The sequence below is a fragment of the Megascapheus bottae genome, chromosome 5, assembly GCF_031878675.1.
Source record: "Megascapheus bottae isolate mThoBot1 chromosome 5, mThoBot2.hap1, whole genome shotgun sequence".
Lineage (NCBI taxonomy): Eukaryota > Metazoa > Chordata > Mammalia > Rodentia > Geomyidae > Megascapheus > Megascapheus bottae.
In genome coordinates, this window is record NC_143513.1 from 1,279,357 (window position 1) to 1,297,561 (window position 18,205).

Here is an 18,205-nt window from a genome sequence, read left to right on the forward strand (position 1 = left end):
GGGCTTCTCTACTGCTCTGTAAAACCTCCAGCCTCCAACACCCCAACTCCAAGCAGCCGCTTCCACTCCAGGACCATGGGCCTACTCCAGTGCTGAGGTCATGCGCTCCTCATGGAAGACCTGGCTGGAGTACTGGGCATGTTTGCATGATAAAGGAACAGGCTTCATTCAGACTGAATCTAACAGGCAGCCCTGTGAACCCTATGTGCCTATTTCCTCCCATAGCTGGGGTATGAAGCTCATCCCATTCTTTCCACTGCCCTGCCAATTCAGACCTCATGCATAGGATCTGCTGACCATAAGACACAGGCTGATCCAAGATCCTGTGTCCACACTGCCCCCATGTGGTAGGAGCAACCAATAGCATGTTACTACAACAGCTAGACAGCCTGGCCAAGTGGCCCTCTACCCTACTGGACATGTCAACTCCAAACCCTGGTCAATCTCACCTGCTCTGTGACCTCATTCACCAGAAAATTTCTGAACCTCAGTAATCCCACCCAGAAAATAAGAACAGCCTCCCCAAAGGGTACTGTAAACTGGAAGCCAGGTGCTAATGGCTCAAGTCTGTAATCCTAGCTACTCAGGAAGCTGAATGCTGAGAATCAAGGTAAAAAAGCCAGCCTGGGCAGGAAAGTCTGTGAGATTCTTACCTCCAATTAATCACCAGAAAACCAGACGTGGCAGCCAGGATCATGCCTAGCGGTACAGTGCTTGCCTAGCATGCACAAAGCCCTGGGTTCACTTCCTCTGTACTACATACACAGAAAAGGCCAGATGCGGTGCTGTGGCTCAAGTGCTAGAGCACATGCCTTGAGAAAGCCCAAGGACAAATGCACAGGCTCTGAGTTCAAGCCTTAGGACTGGCAAAAAAAAAATAAGATAGGGAGCTGTGTCCTCAAAGTGGTAGAGTGCTAGTCTTAAAAGACCTCAGGCTCTCAATCATCTTCATAGAAGACTGTATTTTCAAAAGCATGGTCCCTGTGTTCTTGAGAAAAGTATTCCTGTGTGTAAATACTGTCAAAGGACCTTTGAAAAGATTGACACCGCTGAGTGGTAGAGAAATATTTTGTGATTACAAGTTTCCTAAAGGCAACCCCCTAACAGAAGAAAGTCAGGCCTTAGACTGCTGTCAGAAGTTTGATCCAGCTGAGGCAGACATGCAGGCCACATAACAACTGCCACATACCAGGCCTTCTCAGCTCTGGTGGAGCCTTGGCCGACCCCACTGAAACCACAGCAGAATGCCGCTTCTATACTCATCCAGCTCCTTCAGACAGACAAAAGTCTCCCTGGAGAAAGCTGTCCTCTCCATGGCAGTGGTTCTAAGACACAAGCCCTCAGTAGGACAACTTAAGTAATAGTAACAAGGTGACAAAAATCGAGGGAATAGTGTGTGTACCATGTTTCAGCAGGCATGGACAAGGTACCAAATGTAAAGCAGCCACTGCCCCAGACCTTCCCGTAGGGCTGGGTGAGGCAGCCTGTCCAGAGAGCTCCCAGACACAGCATTCAGGCCTGAGGGGGAAGCTAGCTGCGCACACCAGGAAATGGGAGAAGACCCTGTGTGGGATGTGTGTGAATTGTGTGTACATGTTACACTACTTGTGCATCTGAAACAGATACAAGCTGTTCAGCTCTTCTGAGGAGGGGCAACTCTTCCCCCTGCATTGTTGTGTCCCTGTGTTGGAGGCACACTGGTCAACCTGATCTAGATAGTAGGGCCTGTAGGAGCTGGGCTGAAGCCCTGGGCCACCCATAGCCCCAGACTGCGTAGGCTTCTCAGAGCTGTCCTGGGGTCAATTTCGCCCAGCTAACCTCGGCAGGCCACATGCAACACCACATACAGCAGCAGGGCCAGGAACTGCCATGTTCTAGAAGTCTTCCAATTCCAGAGATATGCTGAAACAGTATCTTCCAACAGGCCAGAGGCATCACCTGGGCCAACTGGAACCTTTATTCTGTTATCAGGCAAGATAGCGCTGAGTGCCAAGGAGACGGAGGGCTCAGCACTGCACCCCAGATTTCTGTCTGTCCAGGTGCAGCACCAGGTGGGCCTGTGTGTAAGTTCTTGGCTGTCCAGGCCAAGAAACAACCTCAGGAGGGCGCTGCTGTGGGTCTGGGTTTCTTTTCTTTGTGCTTAAAGCTGCGCAGTGGATTCTGGCTCTTCGCCTTCTATAAAGACAAATGTGTGGGTTATTTGGAAAATAAGACAGAGTGGATGGTGCTGGCACTTGCAGGGTCCCTGCACCATGAGCCAATGAGGCTATCTGAGGGAGGACAGCCAGAGGCCAGGCAGGGCCTGCCTTGCAGTCATGGAAGTACCTCCAGCTCAAACGCTGGCTCCTGGAAGTCTTACCCCCTCCTGAGAGCAAGGCACCTTTATTTCCTAGGGACACCCAAGGTGGTCCCAGACCTACCTTAGCCTTCCTAATGGAGGACGGCTTCTTCCGCCTCTTGCGAGGCTGTATGAAGCCACGAAGAGGGGCAGGGACTGGAAGAGATGCGGGGCATTATTGGCATCCTTACCCCATACTCTCAAGTTCTAGCCCCACTGCCACCCCTGCTCCATAAGCCTTTGTCCTACAACCATGAGGGGTCCCCCACAAGCCTTCCATAGCTCACAGACAGATGGGCACCAGTGGCTCACACCTGTAATCCTAGCTGTAAACAGCTGAGATCGGAGGACTGTAGTTCAAAACCACCCAATTAGCCACCAGAAAACTGAAAGTAGCACTGTGGCTCAAAGCCATAAAGCACTAGCCTTGGGCAAAGGAGCTCAGGGACAGTGCCAAGACCCTAGTTCAAGTCCCATGACTGACCAAAAAAAAAAAAAAAGAGAGAGAGAGAGATCTCATAGACCTTCCTGTCCAGACTGGCTTTAAACCATAGTTCTCAGATCTCATTCTCCTGAGTAGCTAGAATTTCAAGTATGAGCACCAATCCCTAGCCCCTTCAATCTTTTTTCATATATATATATATATATATATATATATATTTTTTTTTTTTTAATTTTTTTTGCCAGTCCTGAGCTTAAGCTCAGGGCCTGAGCGCTTTCCTTGGATTTTTTTCTCAAGGCTAGAGCTCTACCACTTGAGCCTCAGCACCACTTCCGGCTTTTTCTATGTATGTGGTACCAAGGAATCGAACCCAAGTCTTCGTGCATGCTAAGCAAGCACTCTACCACTAGGCCAAACACCCGGCCCCCAAAATTTTTTTATTGTCATTATAAAAGTGATGGACAGGACCAGGAGTTTGGCCTAGTGGTAGAATGCTTGCCTAGCATGCACGAAGACCTGTGTTCAATTCCTGTACCACATACATAGAAAAATTGGAAATGGTACTGTGGCTCAAGTGATAGAGCACTAGCAATCAGGAAAGCCCTTAGGCAGTGCTCAGGTTCTGAGTTCAAGCCCCAGGATTAGCAAAAAAAAAAAAAAAAAAAAAAGAAAGAAAGAAAAGAAAAATAATGATGGACAGAGATGTTACAGCTGCATAAATCAGGTAGACTACATTTTTTTGCACAATGTAACTACTTCCCTGTACTCCATCTCATTCCCACCCCCAAGTTGTATAGTTCATTTTCAACAGTGTCTAGTGAGCACCACTGCTGCATTTGTTCACTCTCCCCCCACCCCTTACCTCCCAAAGGCATAAAAAGGAACAAACAAGACAAAAAGGAAACACTATCACTCAGCCAACATCTGGAGACTACTGGGCTCCACCCCAGGATAGGTTTCCACATCACAGATCCTCTGTGGGTGGGGTGGACCTACCTCCAGGAAGGTGTGTTTCTGCCCATGCAGGCTGCATTGGGCTGGTGGGGGGGGAGCCAGGTCCTGCCCTTGTCCTAGCTTCCCTAATCAATCACAAGGCAAGAACTCAGTGGTCCTCTCCCCCAGCCCATCACCCTGGCCCTGTAATGACACTCACCCAAGTACTCTGGGACATTGCTCAGGTGTGGCTTCACCACTGCAGGGTGCAAAGGCAGGTCGTGGCGCAGCAGCTGGAGATCCCTGGGGTTGTCTTCAAAGTATGTCTGACAGGGAGAGAGAGATCTTAGCAGTCAGCACTTCGGTGCTTGAACTCAAAGATCCTGGATGCTGTCCCTGGGATTCTTTTTCTCAAGGTTAGCACTCTACAACTTGAGTAACACCACTTGTGGTAGTTGAGTCTCATGAAGGAGCCAAGAGCATAGTGTACTGGCAAAGTATTTGGCTAGCATGTACAAAGTCCTGGGTTTGATTCCTTGGTACCACATACCCAGAGAAAGCCGGGAAGTGGTGCTGTGGCTAAAGAATAGAAGGCTAGCCTTGAGAAAAGCCCAAGAACAGTACCTAGGCCCTGAGTTCAAGCCCCAGGACTGGCCAAAAAAAAAAAAAAAGTCTCACAGATTTATCTGCCCGGGCTGGCTTCAAACCACAATCCTCAGATCTCAGCCTCCTGAGTAGCTAGGATTACAGCTGTGAGCCACCAGCACATGGCTAGAACTTTTTTTTCATTTTTCAAAGTGAAATTTGAGAGGAAAATATACTACCATGGTTTTGATTTTAAAAGGCATTCTTCTTGTCATTCTCCCAGCCCAGAGGTAGTAGAATGCTAGTTACTGAGCCCTGCACACATATAAGAACATCTATGACTATGGCATGTCCACTCTGCTCATGCCACAAACAGCAGCACCCAGTTGTTCTCACTTGGTATCATCTTAGATTGCACCCCACCCCCATTCTTTCTGTGTAAATTCTGGCTAAGGCTGCCTCTGTGCTCTTTCTGGTAAACCCCTATTGAGGACTCAGGACATCTTTTAGCTCCCAGCTAATACAATGAGTATGGGTATACATGTAACTGTGAAAACCTGACGTGCTCTTTTTGTGGGTCATAGGGCTCGAACTCAGCCTGAGTGCTGTCCCTGAGCTCTTCAGCTCAAGGCTACCACCCTACCCTTGAGTCACAGCCCCAGCCCCACTTCCCGTTTTCTAGAGGTTAATTGGAGATAAGAGTCTCAGGTCCTTTAGTGCCTAGGTTGGCTTTGATCCTAAGATCTCAGTCTCCAGAGCAGCTAGGATTATAAGGGATGAGACACTGAGCCCAGCTTTTTTATTTTTTTGTCTTGTCAGATCCTGGGCTTGGACTCTGGGCCTACGCGTTGCCAGGAGCTCTTCAGCTCAAGGTTACCACCTTACCCCTTGAGCCACAGCACCGCTTCCCATTTTCTAATGATTACTCGGGCTAGCTTTGAACCACAATCCTCAGATCTCAGCCTCCTGAGTACCTAAGATTACAGGCATGAGCCATGGCACCAGATAAACCTGCCAGATTTTTTGTGCCACTACAGGGGCTTGAACTCAGAGCCTAGGCAGTACCCGTTAAGTTTTTCATTCAAGACTGGAGCTCTATCACTTGAGCTACAGATTCACTTCTGCCTTTTTCATGGTATTTGGAGTTAAAGAGTCTCTCACACTTCCCTACCTTGGCTGGCTTTGAACCTCAAACCTCAGATCTCAGCCTCCTGAATAGTAGTATTATAATCTTGAGATACTAGCATCCAAAAAGAATTTGAGCCAGGGTCAGAGTTTGGCCTAGTTGTAGGGTGCTTGCCTAGCATGCACGAAGACCCAGGTTCGATTCCTCCATAACACATACAGAGAAAAAGCCAGAAGGGGTGCTATGGCTCAAGTGGTAGAGCTCTAGCCTTGAGAAAGCCAAGGACAGTTTTCAGGGCCTGAGCTCAAACCCAGGACTGGCAAAAAAAAAAACAAAAATAAAAAATATGTACATACAGGCCGGGAGTTTGGCCTAGTGGTTAAAGTGCTTGCCTAGCATGCACGAAGACCCAGGTTCGATTCCTTGGTACCACATACATAGACAAAAGCTGGAAATGGTGCTGAGGCTCAAGTGTGGTAGAGTGCTAGCCTTGAGAAAGTCCAAGGACAGGGCTCAGGCCCTGACCTCAAGCCCAGGACTGGCAAAAAAAAAAAAAAAAAATGTACATACATACTGAAAGAATTTGAGCCGGGAGTCTGGTCTAGTGGTAGAGCGCATGCCTAGCATGCACAAAGACCCAGGTTTAATTCCTCAGTACCAGTACACAGTAAAAGCCTGAAGTGGTGCTGTGGCTCAAATGGTAGAGCTATAACCTGAGAAAGCCCAAGGAGAGTGCTCAGGTCCTGAGTTCAAGTCCCAGAACTGGCAAAAAAAAAAAGGTGAAATTCTGTACTACCTCTAAGTTATACCAATTCTCCACTTAGCCAGTTTCCTCTCCATCCGTGCTAGGATCTGGCACCCAGCCCAGTTCTTAGCCACGAACCACAGAGAGAGTTCCGGCAGCCTCCTAAGCTGGGTCTCCCATCCCTTCCACATCACCTCACCTTGAGCTTCTCTGAGTGCAGAAGCTCCTCTTTGATCTCCTTCAACCTTGCCTCACGGATGGCCTGTTTCGTCACGGAGCGCATGGCATCCTGCAGACAGACACTGAAAGTCAACTGGCCAGGCCACCCTGTCCTTTACCCTGGGGTGCTCAGCAAGGGGGTGTGATCACTGACACTCTACCCCCAGCTTACCCTGCAGCGATAGCGGAAGCCCTCAATCTCCTCCATCCGGAACTGATAGGGAAGGAAGATGGGGGCCTCACTCTCTGGGAAGGAAGAGCAAGCAAAGCTGTGAGATGTCAAACTCACTATTTCTCTAAGATGCCGAACACTCAGCATCACTGCATTGTGACCACAAGCAGAAAGTGTGGGTCCCCAAGCCATGTGCCAGCACATTCCTTAGTCCCAGGACTCACTCCTCTCCCTCTGGCTCCTACAATGATGGCACATTCCAGTCCAGACACATCAAGTGCCTTGGAGTGAGATACTACACAAGCCAGACAGAGGCTGTCCAGTTGGCCACTCCTTGACCAAAAGGCAGGTAATAGACTTGGAGACACTATGTGCCACACAGGGATAAATGAGGGTGTGACCTTCTATTACTATTATGGACTTTTGTTTTTGGTGGTAGTACTATGGTTTGAACTCAGTGCCTTGAGATGGCTAAGCAAGTACTCTACCACTTGAGCAACTCTACTAGCCCCATCTTACATTTATTATTCGCAAGATAGTGCTTCATTTTAGGCTTGGGCTGACCTCAGCTGCAATCCAATTTGTGATTGCACAAAAAGGAATGTTCTTTGGGGATGACAGGTGTGTGTCACTGTGCTCAGCCATTGTACTTTTCTTTCTTTTTGCCAGTCCTGAGGGCTTGAACTCAGGGCCTGCACACTGTCCTTGGGCTTTCTCAAGGCTAGAGCTCTACCACTTGAGCCATAGCACCATTTCCAGCCTTTTCTATGTATGTGGTACCCAGGAATCGAATCTGGGTCTTTGTGCATGCTAGGCAAGCACTTTACCAGTAGGCCAAACTCCTGGCCCATCACCATGGGTTTTAAAATGTTACAGCCAAACTCTGGCCCTGACCCAGGCCTGTGGCCATGAAAACCAGGGCTCTTACCTCCACGAAGAAGTTCCTCAATCTTGCTCAAGTGGGACTGCTCTGTGGGTAGCACAAAGGTCAATACAATGCCTGGGTTGTTGGCTCGTGCTGTTCTACAAAGGAAGAAGACTTAGCCTGCATCTCTGGCCTGTAGACTCTGTCCAGCCCATTCTACCTCTGCCAGCACGCGCAACATACTTCCTCCCTCCTACCTGCCAGCTCGATGGATGTAGGCCTCAGGGGTGGGAGGAAGATCGAAGTTGAGCACAGCAGATACATGGTGGAAATCTATGCCGCGGGCCACACCTGCCTCCGGATCAGAAGCCCTGTGGAATTAACTCCATGTCAGACTCTTTTTCTCTAGGAAGGTGTTCTCAAGCTTAATCAGCAAAAATGCCTTTAAACTAAGTCTGAAGACAAGACCTGACACCTTCTGGACAATTCTATATCAGAACTAATCCAGGAGTTAGGTTATCTTCAGTTGGTCTGTCAAGGAAACATGATCAAATCCTTGCTGTGATCTTAGCTCTGGGGCAGCTGAGGCAAGGAGAGAAACTTGGACTCACTTATCTCCTTTGGACCGTCGGCCCTGCCGCTTGTCTTTGGCTGGGGCCCCCAGGACTTCAACATCTGTTGCTATGACACAATCATAGAAGCCTTGGTTGAACTGTGAGATGATGTGGCATCTGCAGCCAAACAGAGAGGTTAGCTCGGCAGAGCACAATGGAGGCGCCTCCCATATTTAGCACCACCCGATAACTGTTGTTTCTTCTCCTTTTTCCTTCTGTTAATTGCTTTCACTCGACTTACTTCAGGTGAAAATGGGTGTAATGTTATGTACTTCAAAGTTGTGAGAAATAATCAATTATATTCAGAGCCTGGCCTCTACTAACTGCTGAAGAAATAAGGATATCAGCCAGGTACTGGTAGCTCACACCTGTAATCTGAGATACTCAGGAAGCTGAGGTCAAGGTTTGAAGCCAGCCCAGGCTGTGACCCTCTTATCTCCACTTGACCATCAAAAAGCCAGAAGAGGAGTTGTAGCTTAAATGGTAAAGTGCTAGCCTTGAGTGAAAAAGCTTAGGGACAGAGCCCAGACCCTGAGTTGAAAAGCCAGTACTGGCACAAAAATAAAAATAAAAACGAAAGAAAGATTATAGAAACATTAACTGGGTCTTCTTGCTATTTATCATTAACTTACTGCTAGCAAACTATTTCAGACCTTGAGCGCAGGGGGAGTTCTCCATTCAGCACGCAGGAGGGGATGCTGAACTGTTCCAAGAATAAGCGAAGCCGATAACCCCGCTCTAAAGTGTTGACAAACAGCAGGGACTTTCCCCGAATTAACGACAGTTTGAGCAGGGCATAGAGCAAGAGGAATTTATCTTCTTCAGTCTCGCAGATCACCTGAAATTGCTGTAATTGGTCTGGCCCTGGAAGCTGAGACTCCTGTAACTTGAGAGTAACCTGGGGAAAAGAGAGGCCTGTGGTCAGGAGAAAAAGAGAAGATGCTGGGGCTATTGTCTTGCCATCCAAAGCACAATTCAGTGTAGAGCAGGCAGATCTTTTAGGATTTGTGGAGCACCCAATCCCTCCATTTTATAGCCTAAGAAATATAAAGTGCCAAGTTGAGCACTAGTGGCTTATTCCTGTAAACCTAACTAATCAAGAGGTTGAAATATGAGGATCATGGTTCAAATCAGGCTCAGGCACAGGAGAAAGTCCAATAAGCTACTCAGAACAAGCCCCAAGTGTGGATCAAGTGGTGGAGAGTTGGCCTTGAGTGCTAGAGACTCTAGGACAGCATCTAGGTCTTGAATTCAGGCCCCAGGACCAGCAGAAAAAAGAGAGAGAAATAGGAAGTTCCCTAAATACCGTGATGTACAGAAAGTATATATAATGCACATATGGGTAAAGGAAAATTTGGACAAACAACTATGTTGCATAAGGAAGACCAATAGCAATAGATTTTCTGAAAAGTTATTTCAGAGGAAAACTTTGGCCTTACAGTTTTAGCTATACACCTCAAAGCACTCTCTAGGAGATAGGCTAGGCTTTCAGGCAAAGTAGTTTGAATTGAGGCCCTTTAGAAATAGAATAGTTTTAGATCACTGGCTTTTGATGCCTTACAACCAGAGATGAAATATCCAGTGATAATAGTTCCACTCAAAACACCAAAGGCTTGGTAAAAAAGACAAAGTCCTCTGAAGATCTGTACCTAATATAGCTCCAGACTGTCCCTCAGCGCCTCTTACCGGATTGTGTAGAACCAACTCCTTCAGTGCTTGTACATCCTCATTAAAAGTAGCTGACATGAGGAAAGCCTGGTAAATCCGGGGTAAGTGACTGAAAGAAAACAACCCAGTTAGGTGCCAGTAAAGAGTGAGCTTCTATGAATTCCTCTTCAGTCTCAAGTGGCTACTATAGATGCTTCCACCAGGAACTACTCTCCCCTTGTTTCCTTACCAGAGAATACTCTTAAGCTCTTCCTCAAAGCCAAAGGAAAAAAGAAGATCAGCCTCATCCACTACCAGTAGCTCCAAGGAGTCTCGCAGTTTCAAGGTGTCCTGCTGCAAATGGCTTAATATGCGGGATGGGGTACCCACCACAACATCCGGCTTCTCCATTAGCACAGCTCTGCCAGGAGCAAGATAACACTTTCAGGAAAAAAAATTAGCTACTAAAATCTCACCTTGGACCAGCTCATTCTACACACACACACACACACACACACACACACACACACACACACACACAATCACACATCTCTGTGTATCTTTGTTCCTTGAAACTATCACCCACCTCTGAGAAGCTGAGTCTTCAGCAGCGGAGACATTGGCCACACGCACATCCCGAGCACAGTAGGCAGCCAACTGCTGAATCATGGACTGGGCTTGCCGTGCCAGCTCCTTAGTAGGAACGAGAACAAGGCCTCTCACAGCCTGTTCCACAACAGGACCTGTCTGTTAGACAGTAAGTTACAAGACTTCAGCCAGAAGTGCATATCACTGATACTTTTCTCTCTCTTCCAAATAATCTGCCCCATTAATTGCATTACAACAACCTACCTGTGTTAACATCAACCCTTCATTCCACCACAAAACATTAATTCAGAGCTTTCCCCAGACACTGTCATTCAAAAATTACTTGGTTAAAAAGTAACCTGTGGAGGGGCCTGGAGTTTGGCCTAGTGGTAGCCTGCATGCAAGCACGAAGACCAGGGTTCGATTCCTTGGTACTACATACATAGAAAAAAGCCGGAAGTGGTGCTGAGGCTCAAGTGGTAGAGCTCTAGCCTTGAGAAAGTCCATGGACAGTGCTCAGGCCCTCAGCTTAAGCCCAGGGCAAGCAAAAATAAATACATACATGCATGCATGCATACATACATACATACATACATAAACAAACAAGTAAGTAACCTGTGTAGCTGGGAATACAGCTGAGTGCTAGAGTGCTTGCTTAGCATGCATGAAGCCTCAGTTTGGATTCCTCAGTACCACATAAACAAAAAGCCAGAAGTGATGCTGTGGCTTCAGTGGTATAGTGTTACCTTGTGCACAGAGAGGCTCAGGTCAGTGCCCAGGCCCTGGGTTCAAGCCCCAGGACTGGGTAGAAAAAAAAAAAAAAGTAACCTGTGGAACTGCAATATGGGAATAGCGTATTTTTAAAGTAACTTAAACCTGGACTCTCACAATAATTATTTAAGTGGAAAAAAGAGTTGTGTTCCCTTTTAACATAAGAAAGGAAATATAGTGGTTTGTTCAAGATTATACCAAGGCCTGGATTAGGCCCAGTCCTGAGCGCATGCCACAACAAGACTTGTAAAGTCAAGGAGCCCTTGAGCACGCAGCATCTTCCTTCCCGTGGAGGCGTGCATTCTCCCTCCACGACTCTACGGCTACACACCGCTTTCCTGTGGAGCAGCTGCTGCAGCATCGGGATGGCGTAAGCGGCTGTCTTCCCGGAGCCTGTGCGAGCCCGGGCCAGAAGGTCCTTCCCTTCCAGGGCCAGAGGTATAGCCTTTTCCTGAATCAGCGTAGGTCGCGACCAGCCCAGATCCGCGACAGCCTGCGAGAGACGAGAAGTAAGAAGGCTCCGGCGGCATGGAGGACGGCAACAGAGATTCTACGAATAGGATCCCTGAGCCCACAACCCTCCCCAGTACCTGCAAAAGCCGGGCATCGAGGCCCATGTGTTCAAAACCCAGAGCTTCTGGGTCCGCCATGGCGTTGAAAAGCACTGACAGCGCGCGTGCGCAGGAGGAACGACGTCAGGCTATGAGAGGCGGAACAAAGGACCAACCAATCAGCTTTGGGAAGCCGGCACTTCTTCCCGGAAGTGTGCTTGATTTCCGGAGACGTTCTGCGGCTGCGCGTGGAGCGTCGGCGGCTCCCTTGAGCGGCGTGGTCCTCGAGCAGGGCCGGGGCCTCTGGGCCTTGCGGGATTTTACTAGATCAGGTCACGGTGGGTGTGAGAGTGGCGTGTTGTTTGGAACCACTCGGTTGTGGTAGTTTCTTACATGGGGTACGGGCAGGGGCTAAGAACCCTCGGCGCCTGTAATCTACCTTAACTACTCCGGAGGCTGTAATCTGAGGGTCACCATCAAGAGGCCAGAAATGGAACTGTGGCTCAAGAGGTCAGGGCTAGCTTTCAGCAAAGAAAAAGCTCAAGCCCCGAAATCACCAAAAGAAAATATTCTTTTTAAATTGCGTAGCTCGTGCTCTAGAAATTTCTAGATACAAGATGGATTCTTCAGTTTGAGTGATGGCAGAGCCAGGTTGCCACTTTCCTTTATTAAGAGACACAATTGAGGTCGAGGATTTCAGGATCTAAAGAGAAATCACCAGGACTTCTAGGGCTTCATGGAATACTTTTTAGGCCACAGTGGGTTTTTTGGTTTGTTTTGGTGAGTCTTGGGGCTTGAATTCGGGCCTGGGCAGGGGCTGTCTCTGAGCTCACCAGCTCCAGGCTACCACCCTACCCTTGAGCCAAGCCCCACTTCCCATTTTCTAGAGGTTAATTGGAGGTCCTTTTGTGCCCAGCTGGCTTTGAGCCGCAATCCTCAGATCTTAGCATCCTGAGTAGCTAGGATTACAGGCATGAGCCACCGTGCCTGGCCTCATTCAGTATTTTTATATTTAAAAAAATTTTAAAGCCATATATATTTTTTTTTGAATAAGGGCTGGGAATGTGGCTTAGTGATATATAGAGTGCTTGCCTAGCATTCATGAAGCCCTGGATTCAATTCCTCAGTACCACATAAATAGAAAAGGCCAAAAGTGGCTCTGTGGCTCAAGTGGTAAAGTGAGAGCCTTGAAGAAAAGCTAGGGGCAGTGCCCAGGCTCTGAGTTCAAACCTCAGAACTGGCAAAAAAAACATATTGTGTATGTGTGTATGTATATGTGTGTTCTTTATTTAATGAGCTAGGTGCTAGTAGGTCATGCCTGTAATCTTAGCTATTGAGGAGCCTGAAACTGAGGATCATGGTTTGAGGCCAGTCCTTACCTCCAATTAACCACTAGAAAACCGGAAGTGGCACTGAGGCTCAGCGTGGTAGGACCCTATCCTTGAGTGAAAAAGTTCAGAGACTGTATCCAGGCCCTGAGTTCAAGCCCCAGGAACAACAACAAAAAATTAATGAAGGTGTTGGAAGTGTGAAAGCATCAGATCAAGAATTTGAATCCTAGGGGCTAGGAGTGTGACTTAGTGGTAGAGTTGCTTGCCTAGCATGCATGAAGTCCTGGGTCGGATTCCTGTGTACCATATACACAGAAAAAGCTAGAAGTGGTGCTGTGGCTCAAGTGGCAGAGCACTAGCCTTGAGCAAAACTGTTCAAGGACAGTGCCCAGAGTTCAAGCCCCACAACCAACCAAAAAAAAAAGAAAGAAAGAAAGAAAAATTGAATCCAAGTCTTGGACCAAAAAAAAAAAAATTAACAAAAAGCCTATAGAACTAAGTTGCATGTATCTTAAGAGTAAAAGTAGGCACCTGTGGGGCCAGGAGTTTGGCCTACTGGTAGAGTGCTTGCCTAGCATGCACAAAGAAAGAGGTTTGATTCCTCAGTACCATGTACATAGAAAAAACTGAAAATGGTGCTGTGGCTCAAGTGGTAGAGCTCCAGCCTTGAGAAAAGCCCAAGGACAGTGCTCAGGCCCTGAGTTCAAGCTCCAGGACTGGCAAAAAAAAAAAAAAAAAAGACATGTATGGAACAGTATAGGACACAAACGACAAGGGAGGAATTTAGTTCTGTAGGTCAGATAAAGAAATTTAATAAATAATATTTCAAATAAATATATAATTTATGAAATAAAATGTCAAGAATGGGCAATTCATGGTATGAAATTCTAGATAGGAGAAGGGCATGAGTGAAGTATATAAAAGCTGTTCCAAGTTTATGATTCAGAGGCTAAGAAAACAACTACTTCATTTACTCAGGCAATTCCTTGCTGTCATGTTGTCTACTTGGTTGACCATCGAAAAAAATTAAGTAATACCCCATCCATGGGTAGGCCCTTGGAGGCCTGATGAACTGAAGTCCACTTCACTTATCCACACAGGCAGTTCAGGACAAGAATCTTTCCTCTTTCTCATTTTGCTTCCCCTCTGCCCACAACCGTTTATTTCATCTCATACACAGCTACTACAATATGTTTTATTTCATTGGGGAAAAAAAATCTGTATAAAGAACCAAATCTGATTTCCTTGAAGAAACATTTACCATATTTAAATAAAATTCAGGAGAAGAGGAAGGGGAAAGAGTGTACTGCCCTGTGCCAGTTCTGTCACAATCTTAGCTCTGACCGAGGCTGTGTGAAACAGGAATCACAAGTGTCTACAAGAACTTTGCTTGGCTTTCTAACATCTGCAATTTAACATGGGCTGAAATCCAGAGAGACCCCATGACAGTTATTAAAAATCCATGAATAAACAGAATGCACAAGGTCTGGATTGGTGTTAGTTACAGGCAGAAACACTTCAACTAGGAAAGAAAATATATAATTTATCAAAAAATAGTTCTAATATATAGAAAAACATCTCAATTCTCTAGGGCCAAGACTTGCCCTTATTTACATTCACAAAGCCATTAAGGGAACCCAGGAGTGACCAGGGAGTAACAAGGCAGGGCTTTTTCACAGGACATGTCAGTTGCCTACTATGTAAGCAAAGAGAAAACAGTCATTTGCTCATTTCTTAGAGAACAGGTGAGAATCACTGTAGGAAAAAGAGACAGGACTTGGTCTTGAGTTAATTCCAACTCCTCCCAAGCCCTAAGAGTTTGAAAGCTTGGACCACTGCCCTATCTCTGTGAGGTCTAGGCTAAAAAGTAGCTGATCTGAATAGTCTGTTGCCAGGATACCAAGGCGACATAATAATTTCTTCCCTTCTCCCCCCCCCCCCAAATCTAAGTGGGAAAGGGACTGGATGGGGAAAGTACCAAATAATTGAGGGGAAAAGAAGACTGTGTAGAGTAGGCTTATACCAGCTTCTTGGCCTCAAAGAAGCTCTTGAGATGACGCATCTGCCAGATACCAGTGAGGATGAGGATGACAGTCTGAGCGATGGACCACCAAAGGACTCTCTGGTTGGTGCTCTCACTGGTCAGACGAAAGCGCTCTTCACGATACTGCAGGGAACATTCAACACAAAGTCAGTACATGGACAGGACAAACAGTCCCTCCTGTGTGACAGTTCAACTCTAAGACCAAATACCTTCCTAAGTATTACCTATGGTAATACAGCCTTTCCATTGAAACTGTCTCAAGGAAGGGATACTGCTGTCCCTCCATAAGCATCTGTTAGAAGTCATGTTGCTATCATTTCAAATAAAAGCCCAAGGAGAACAAGTAGGCAAGCTATTAGTAGACTATGAACTGTTCTCTCTTCTGTAGCTTATACATTGAATACAAAAAAAGAAAAAAAAAACAGGAGCTAGCTACTCAGAGGTTGAGATCTGAGGATAAAGATTCAAAGTTAACCCAGAAAGGAAAGACCTGAAACATTTCCATTAACCACCAGAAAACTGGAAGTGGTACTCTAGCTCAAAGTGGTAGAGCACTAGCCTTGACCAAAAGGAGCCCAGGGACAGCTCCTAGACCGAGTTCAAGCCTTAGGACTGGCAAATGAATGAATGAATGAATGAATGAATGGCAAAATAGAAGGCCAGGGTTGTAGCTCAGTAACAGAGTACCTGCATACCGTGCACAAAGCCCTGGCTTCAATTTGCACACCACAAGGAAAAAGAAAAAAGAAAAATGATGTTTATATGTATAATAAAATTTTCAGCTTTAAAAGGGAAGGGAAATTTGATATATAAATCTTGGGGACATTATGTTAGGTAAAATGAAATAGTCACAAAAGGGAATTGTGACTCAAGTGATAGTGTGCCAGCCTTGAGCAAAAAAAGCTAAGGAGGAGTCAGGCATCAGTGGCTTATGTCTGCAATCCTAGCTACTCAGGAGGTTGAGATCAGAGGATGGCAGTTCCAAGCAAGTCTGGACAGGAAAGTCCATGAGATCGATCTCCAATTAACTACCAAAAAGCCAAAAGTGGAGCTGCAGCTCAAGCAGTAGAGCACTAGCCTTCTGTGAAATAAAACCTCAGGAACAATGCCCCAGACCCTGAGATCAAGCTCCAGTACTGACACAAAATAAGGGATGCTATTGTATGATTCCATGAATGCCAGTTAAGAGAAGTCAAAATCATAGAGACTAAAAACATCACAGCCTATGGGAGGGAAATGGGGTGTTAGTGGTTAACAGGTACCAATTCTCTGTCTAGGACAAGATTCAGGAGATAGATTATAGATTATAAGTTGCGATTGCACAACAGTATGAATCTACTTAATGCCTCAAAGTGGTATATTTAGCAATAATTAAAATGGTAAAATTTTATGTCAAGTGTATTTTATCACAAAAAGCTTAGGGTGTGGCTAAGAGGGTCTGAAATAGCCTAGCATGCAAATAAGACCCTTGGTTCCATCCCTAACATTGAAAAATAAAAGTGACAAAAATTTAAAAGCAAGTAATATCCCCTATTCCATTCTGATGGCTCAAGCAGGGAAGGTTCCAAGTGGAAACTTCAAGTAGTCACAGTGGGTAGAAAAATCAACCACCATCTCCAAGAACAAGGAAATAAATGCCCTTACCCTCTGGTAATCCTGCTCCTTCTGTATCTGTTCCACCTGATCAAGCAGCTGGCGAGCACGAAGCTGCAGCTCAGTTAGTTTATCCTTAGCAGCAATCTCAGGATAGTTATTGGCATGTTCCCCAACCTGGATATCCAGATGCACCCGCTGCAAGGAAATGGGATTTCTGAATGGTCAGGCCCCAACTGTCTGCTCCAGTTATGGGACTGGTTGTAGGACAGAAGAGTAATAGCCTAGTGCTACCTGCTCACACCTGTAATCCTAGCTACTCAAGAGGCTGAGATCTGAGGATAGCACTTCGAAGCCAGCCTCGATAGGAAAGTCCGTAAGACACTTATCTCCAAATAAACAACTCGGAAAAGGCTGGAAGTGGGCCTGTAGCTCTAGTGATAGAGTGCTAGCCTTGAGCAAAAGATCAAGGACAGCACACAATCCCTAAGTTCAAGCCCCAGGACTGGCACGAGCGTGCATGTAACATGTCACCTCAACTGTGACAGTGTGCCACAAAGGGTCACAGATGGTGGCAACAAATCAAAATGTAGAACTGAGAAATTCTAGGCTGGAGCAAAAGAGAAACCCTCTTACCAGTTTTCCACCAGCGAAGAGAGCCATCCTAGTGGAGTTGGAGTGCAGGCAGATCTGATGGTCACCGGGAGTGTGGGAGGTGAACGTGAAGCGACCCTCAGAGCCGTATTGCCGCGACAGTACCACCTGCAACACGCACCAGTGAAGGTCCCGCCTCCAGCGACCTCCCCAAGTGCATGCTTGGGTCCCCCAAATCCTTGACTCTGGGCCAAATTCTTGACACACACTCCCAGGAAACAGCAATGGCCGAGGCCGACCGGGGCCCGCGAGTGCTCTGCCGCGGGCAGGCTTACCTTGCCATCCGGGTCCTTCACCTCCACGTGCATGCCCAGGCCGGGGGTCGAGGGCAGGAAGACCTCCTTCTGCTTGTCCCACATCTGGGTTCGATAGTTGCCTGCGGGGCACACACAGTGTCACGACCGGCCCACGGAGGTGCGGCCCGGGGAGCTGGGCGGGGGCCAGGCGTCCTCGGGGTACCCTCAGGCCAAGTTTAGGGGGCCGGGCTTGGGAGGAGGGGCGCTTCCAAGGGCCAGGCGAAAACAAAGGGTCTCTCCACCCTCAGCCCGCCTGACCGATGACCATGGTCTCGTCGGGGATCTCCTCGATGAAGCAGCGCTTCTCGGTCTCGCCGATGTGGAAGTAAAGCCCATGGGCGCCCGCGGCGCACACCGCGAGGAACAGTAGCGCCGGTCGCCCCATCGCTGGTCGCCGGCGGACCCCAGCACCTGCCATCGCCCCGTGCGCATGCGCGCTCCAGCGCGCCGCTTTGCGCCGGCGCACCAACGCAGCAGGCCAAAACCAGGGGATCCCGGCACCACAAAGCAGGCTAGGTTGCACCGTTCTGCGCCTGCGCATCAACCCAAGGTCCCTCTGGGCTCCCTCCTGCCCTCGGAGCCCTCACCGCTCCGCGCCTGCGCGCCTCCCGAACCCGAGGGGAGGGACTCGGGTGCCTGTCTTTGGGCTGATGGCCAACGGAGGAGATGTTGGGGCTCAGCCGTGCTGAGG

The 18,205-nt window shown here is 47.6% G+C and overlaps 2 protein-coding genes across 2 annotated transcripts; both read right to left on the reverse strand.

Moving 5' to 3' along the window:
- Positions 1-1,939: 1,939 nt before the first annotated feature.
- On the reverse strand, positions 1,940-11,712 carry Ddx56 (DEAD-box helicase 56). The gene is made up of 14 exons (XM_090332501.1): positions 11,636-11,712; positions 11,377-11,538; positions 10,273-10,433; positions 9,937-10,107; positions 9,726-9,816; positions 8,693-8,937; positions 8,037-8,156; positions 7,683-7,796; positions 7,489-7,583; positions 6,561-6,634; positions 6,369-6,458; positions 3,934-4,039; positions 2,421-2,494; positions 1,940-2,175 (listed from the first exon to the last, which is right to left on the reverse strand). The coding sequence occupies exons 1-14, from the start codon at positions 11,693-11,695 to the stop codon at positions 2,098-2,100; spliced, it is 1,641 nt and encodes a 546-aa protein (XP_090188627.1). The 5' UTR covers positions 11,696-11,712; the 3' UTR covers positions 1,940-2,097.
- Positions 11,713-14,108: 2,396 nt separating this feature from the next.
- On the reverse strand, positions 14,109-17,966 carry Tmed4 (transmembrane p24 trafficking protein 4). Its single transcript, XM_090332502.1, has 5 exons — positions 17,773-17,966; positions 17,494-17,594; positions 17,201-17,326; positions 16,616-16,762; positions 14,109-15,094 (listed from the first exon to the last, which is right to left on the reverse strand). Exons 1-5 carry the CDS (start codon positions 17,930-17,932, stop codon positions 14,945-14,947), a joined length of 684 nt encoding a protein of 227 aa, XP_090188628.1. The 5' UTR covers positions 17,933-17,966; the 3' UTR covers positions 14,109-14,944.
- Positions 17,967-18,205: the final 239 nt, after the last annotated feature.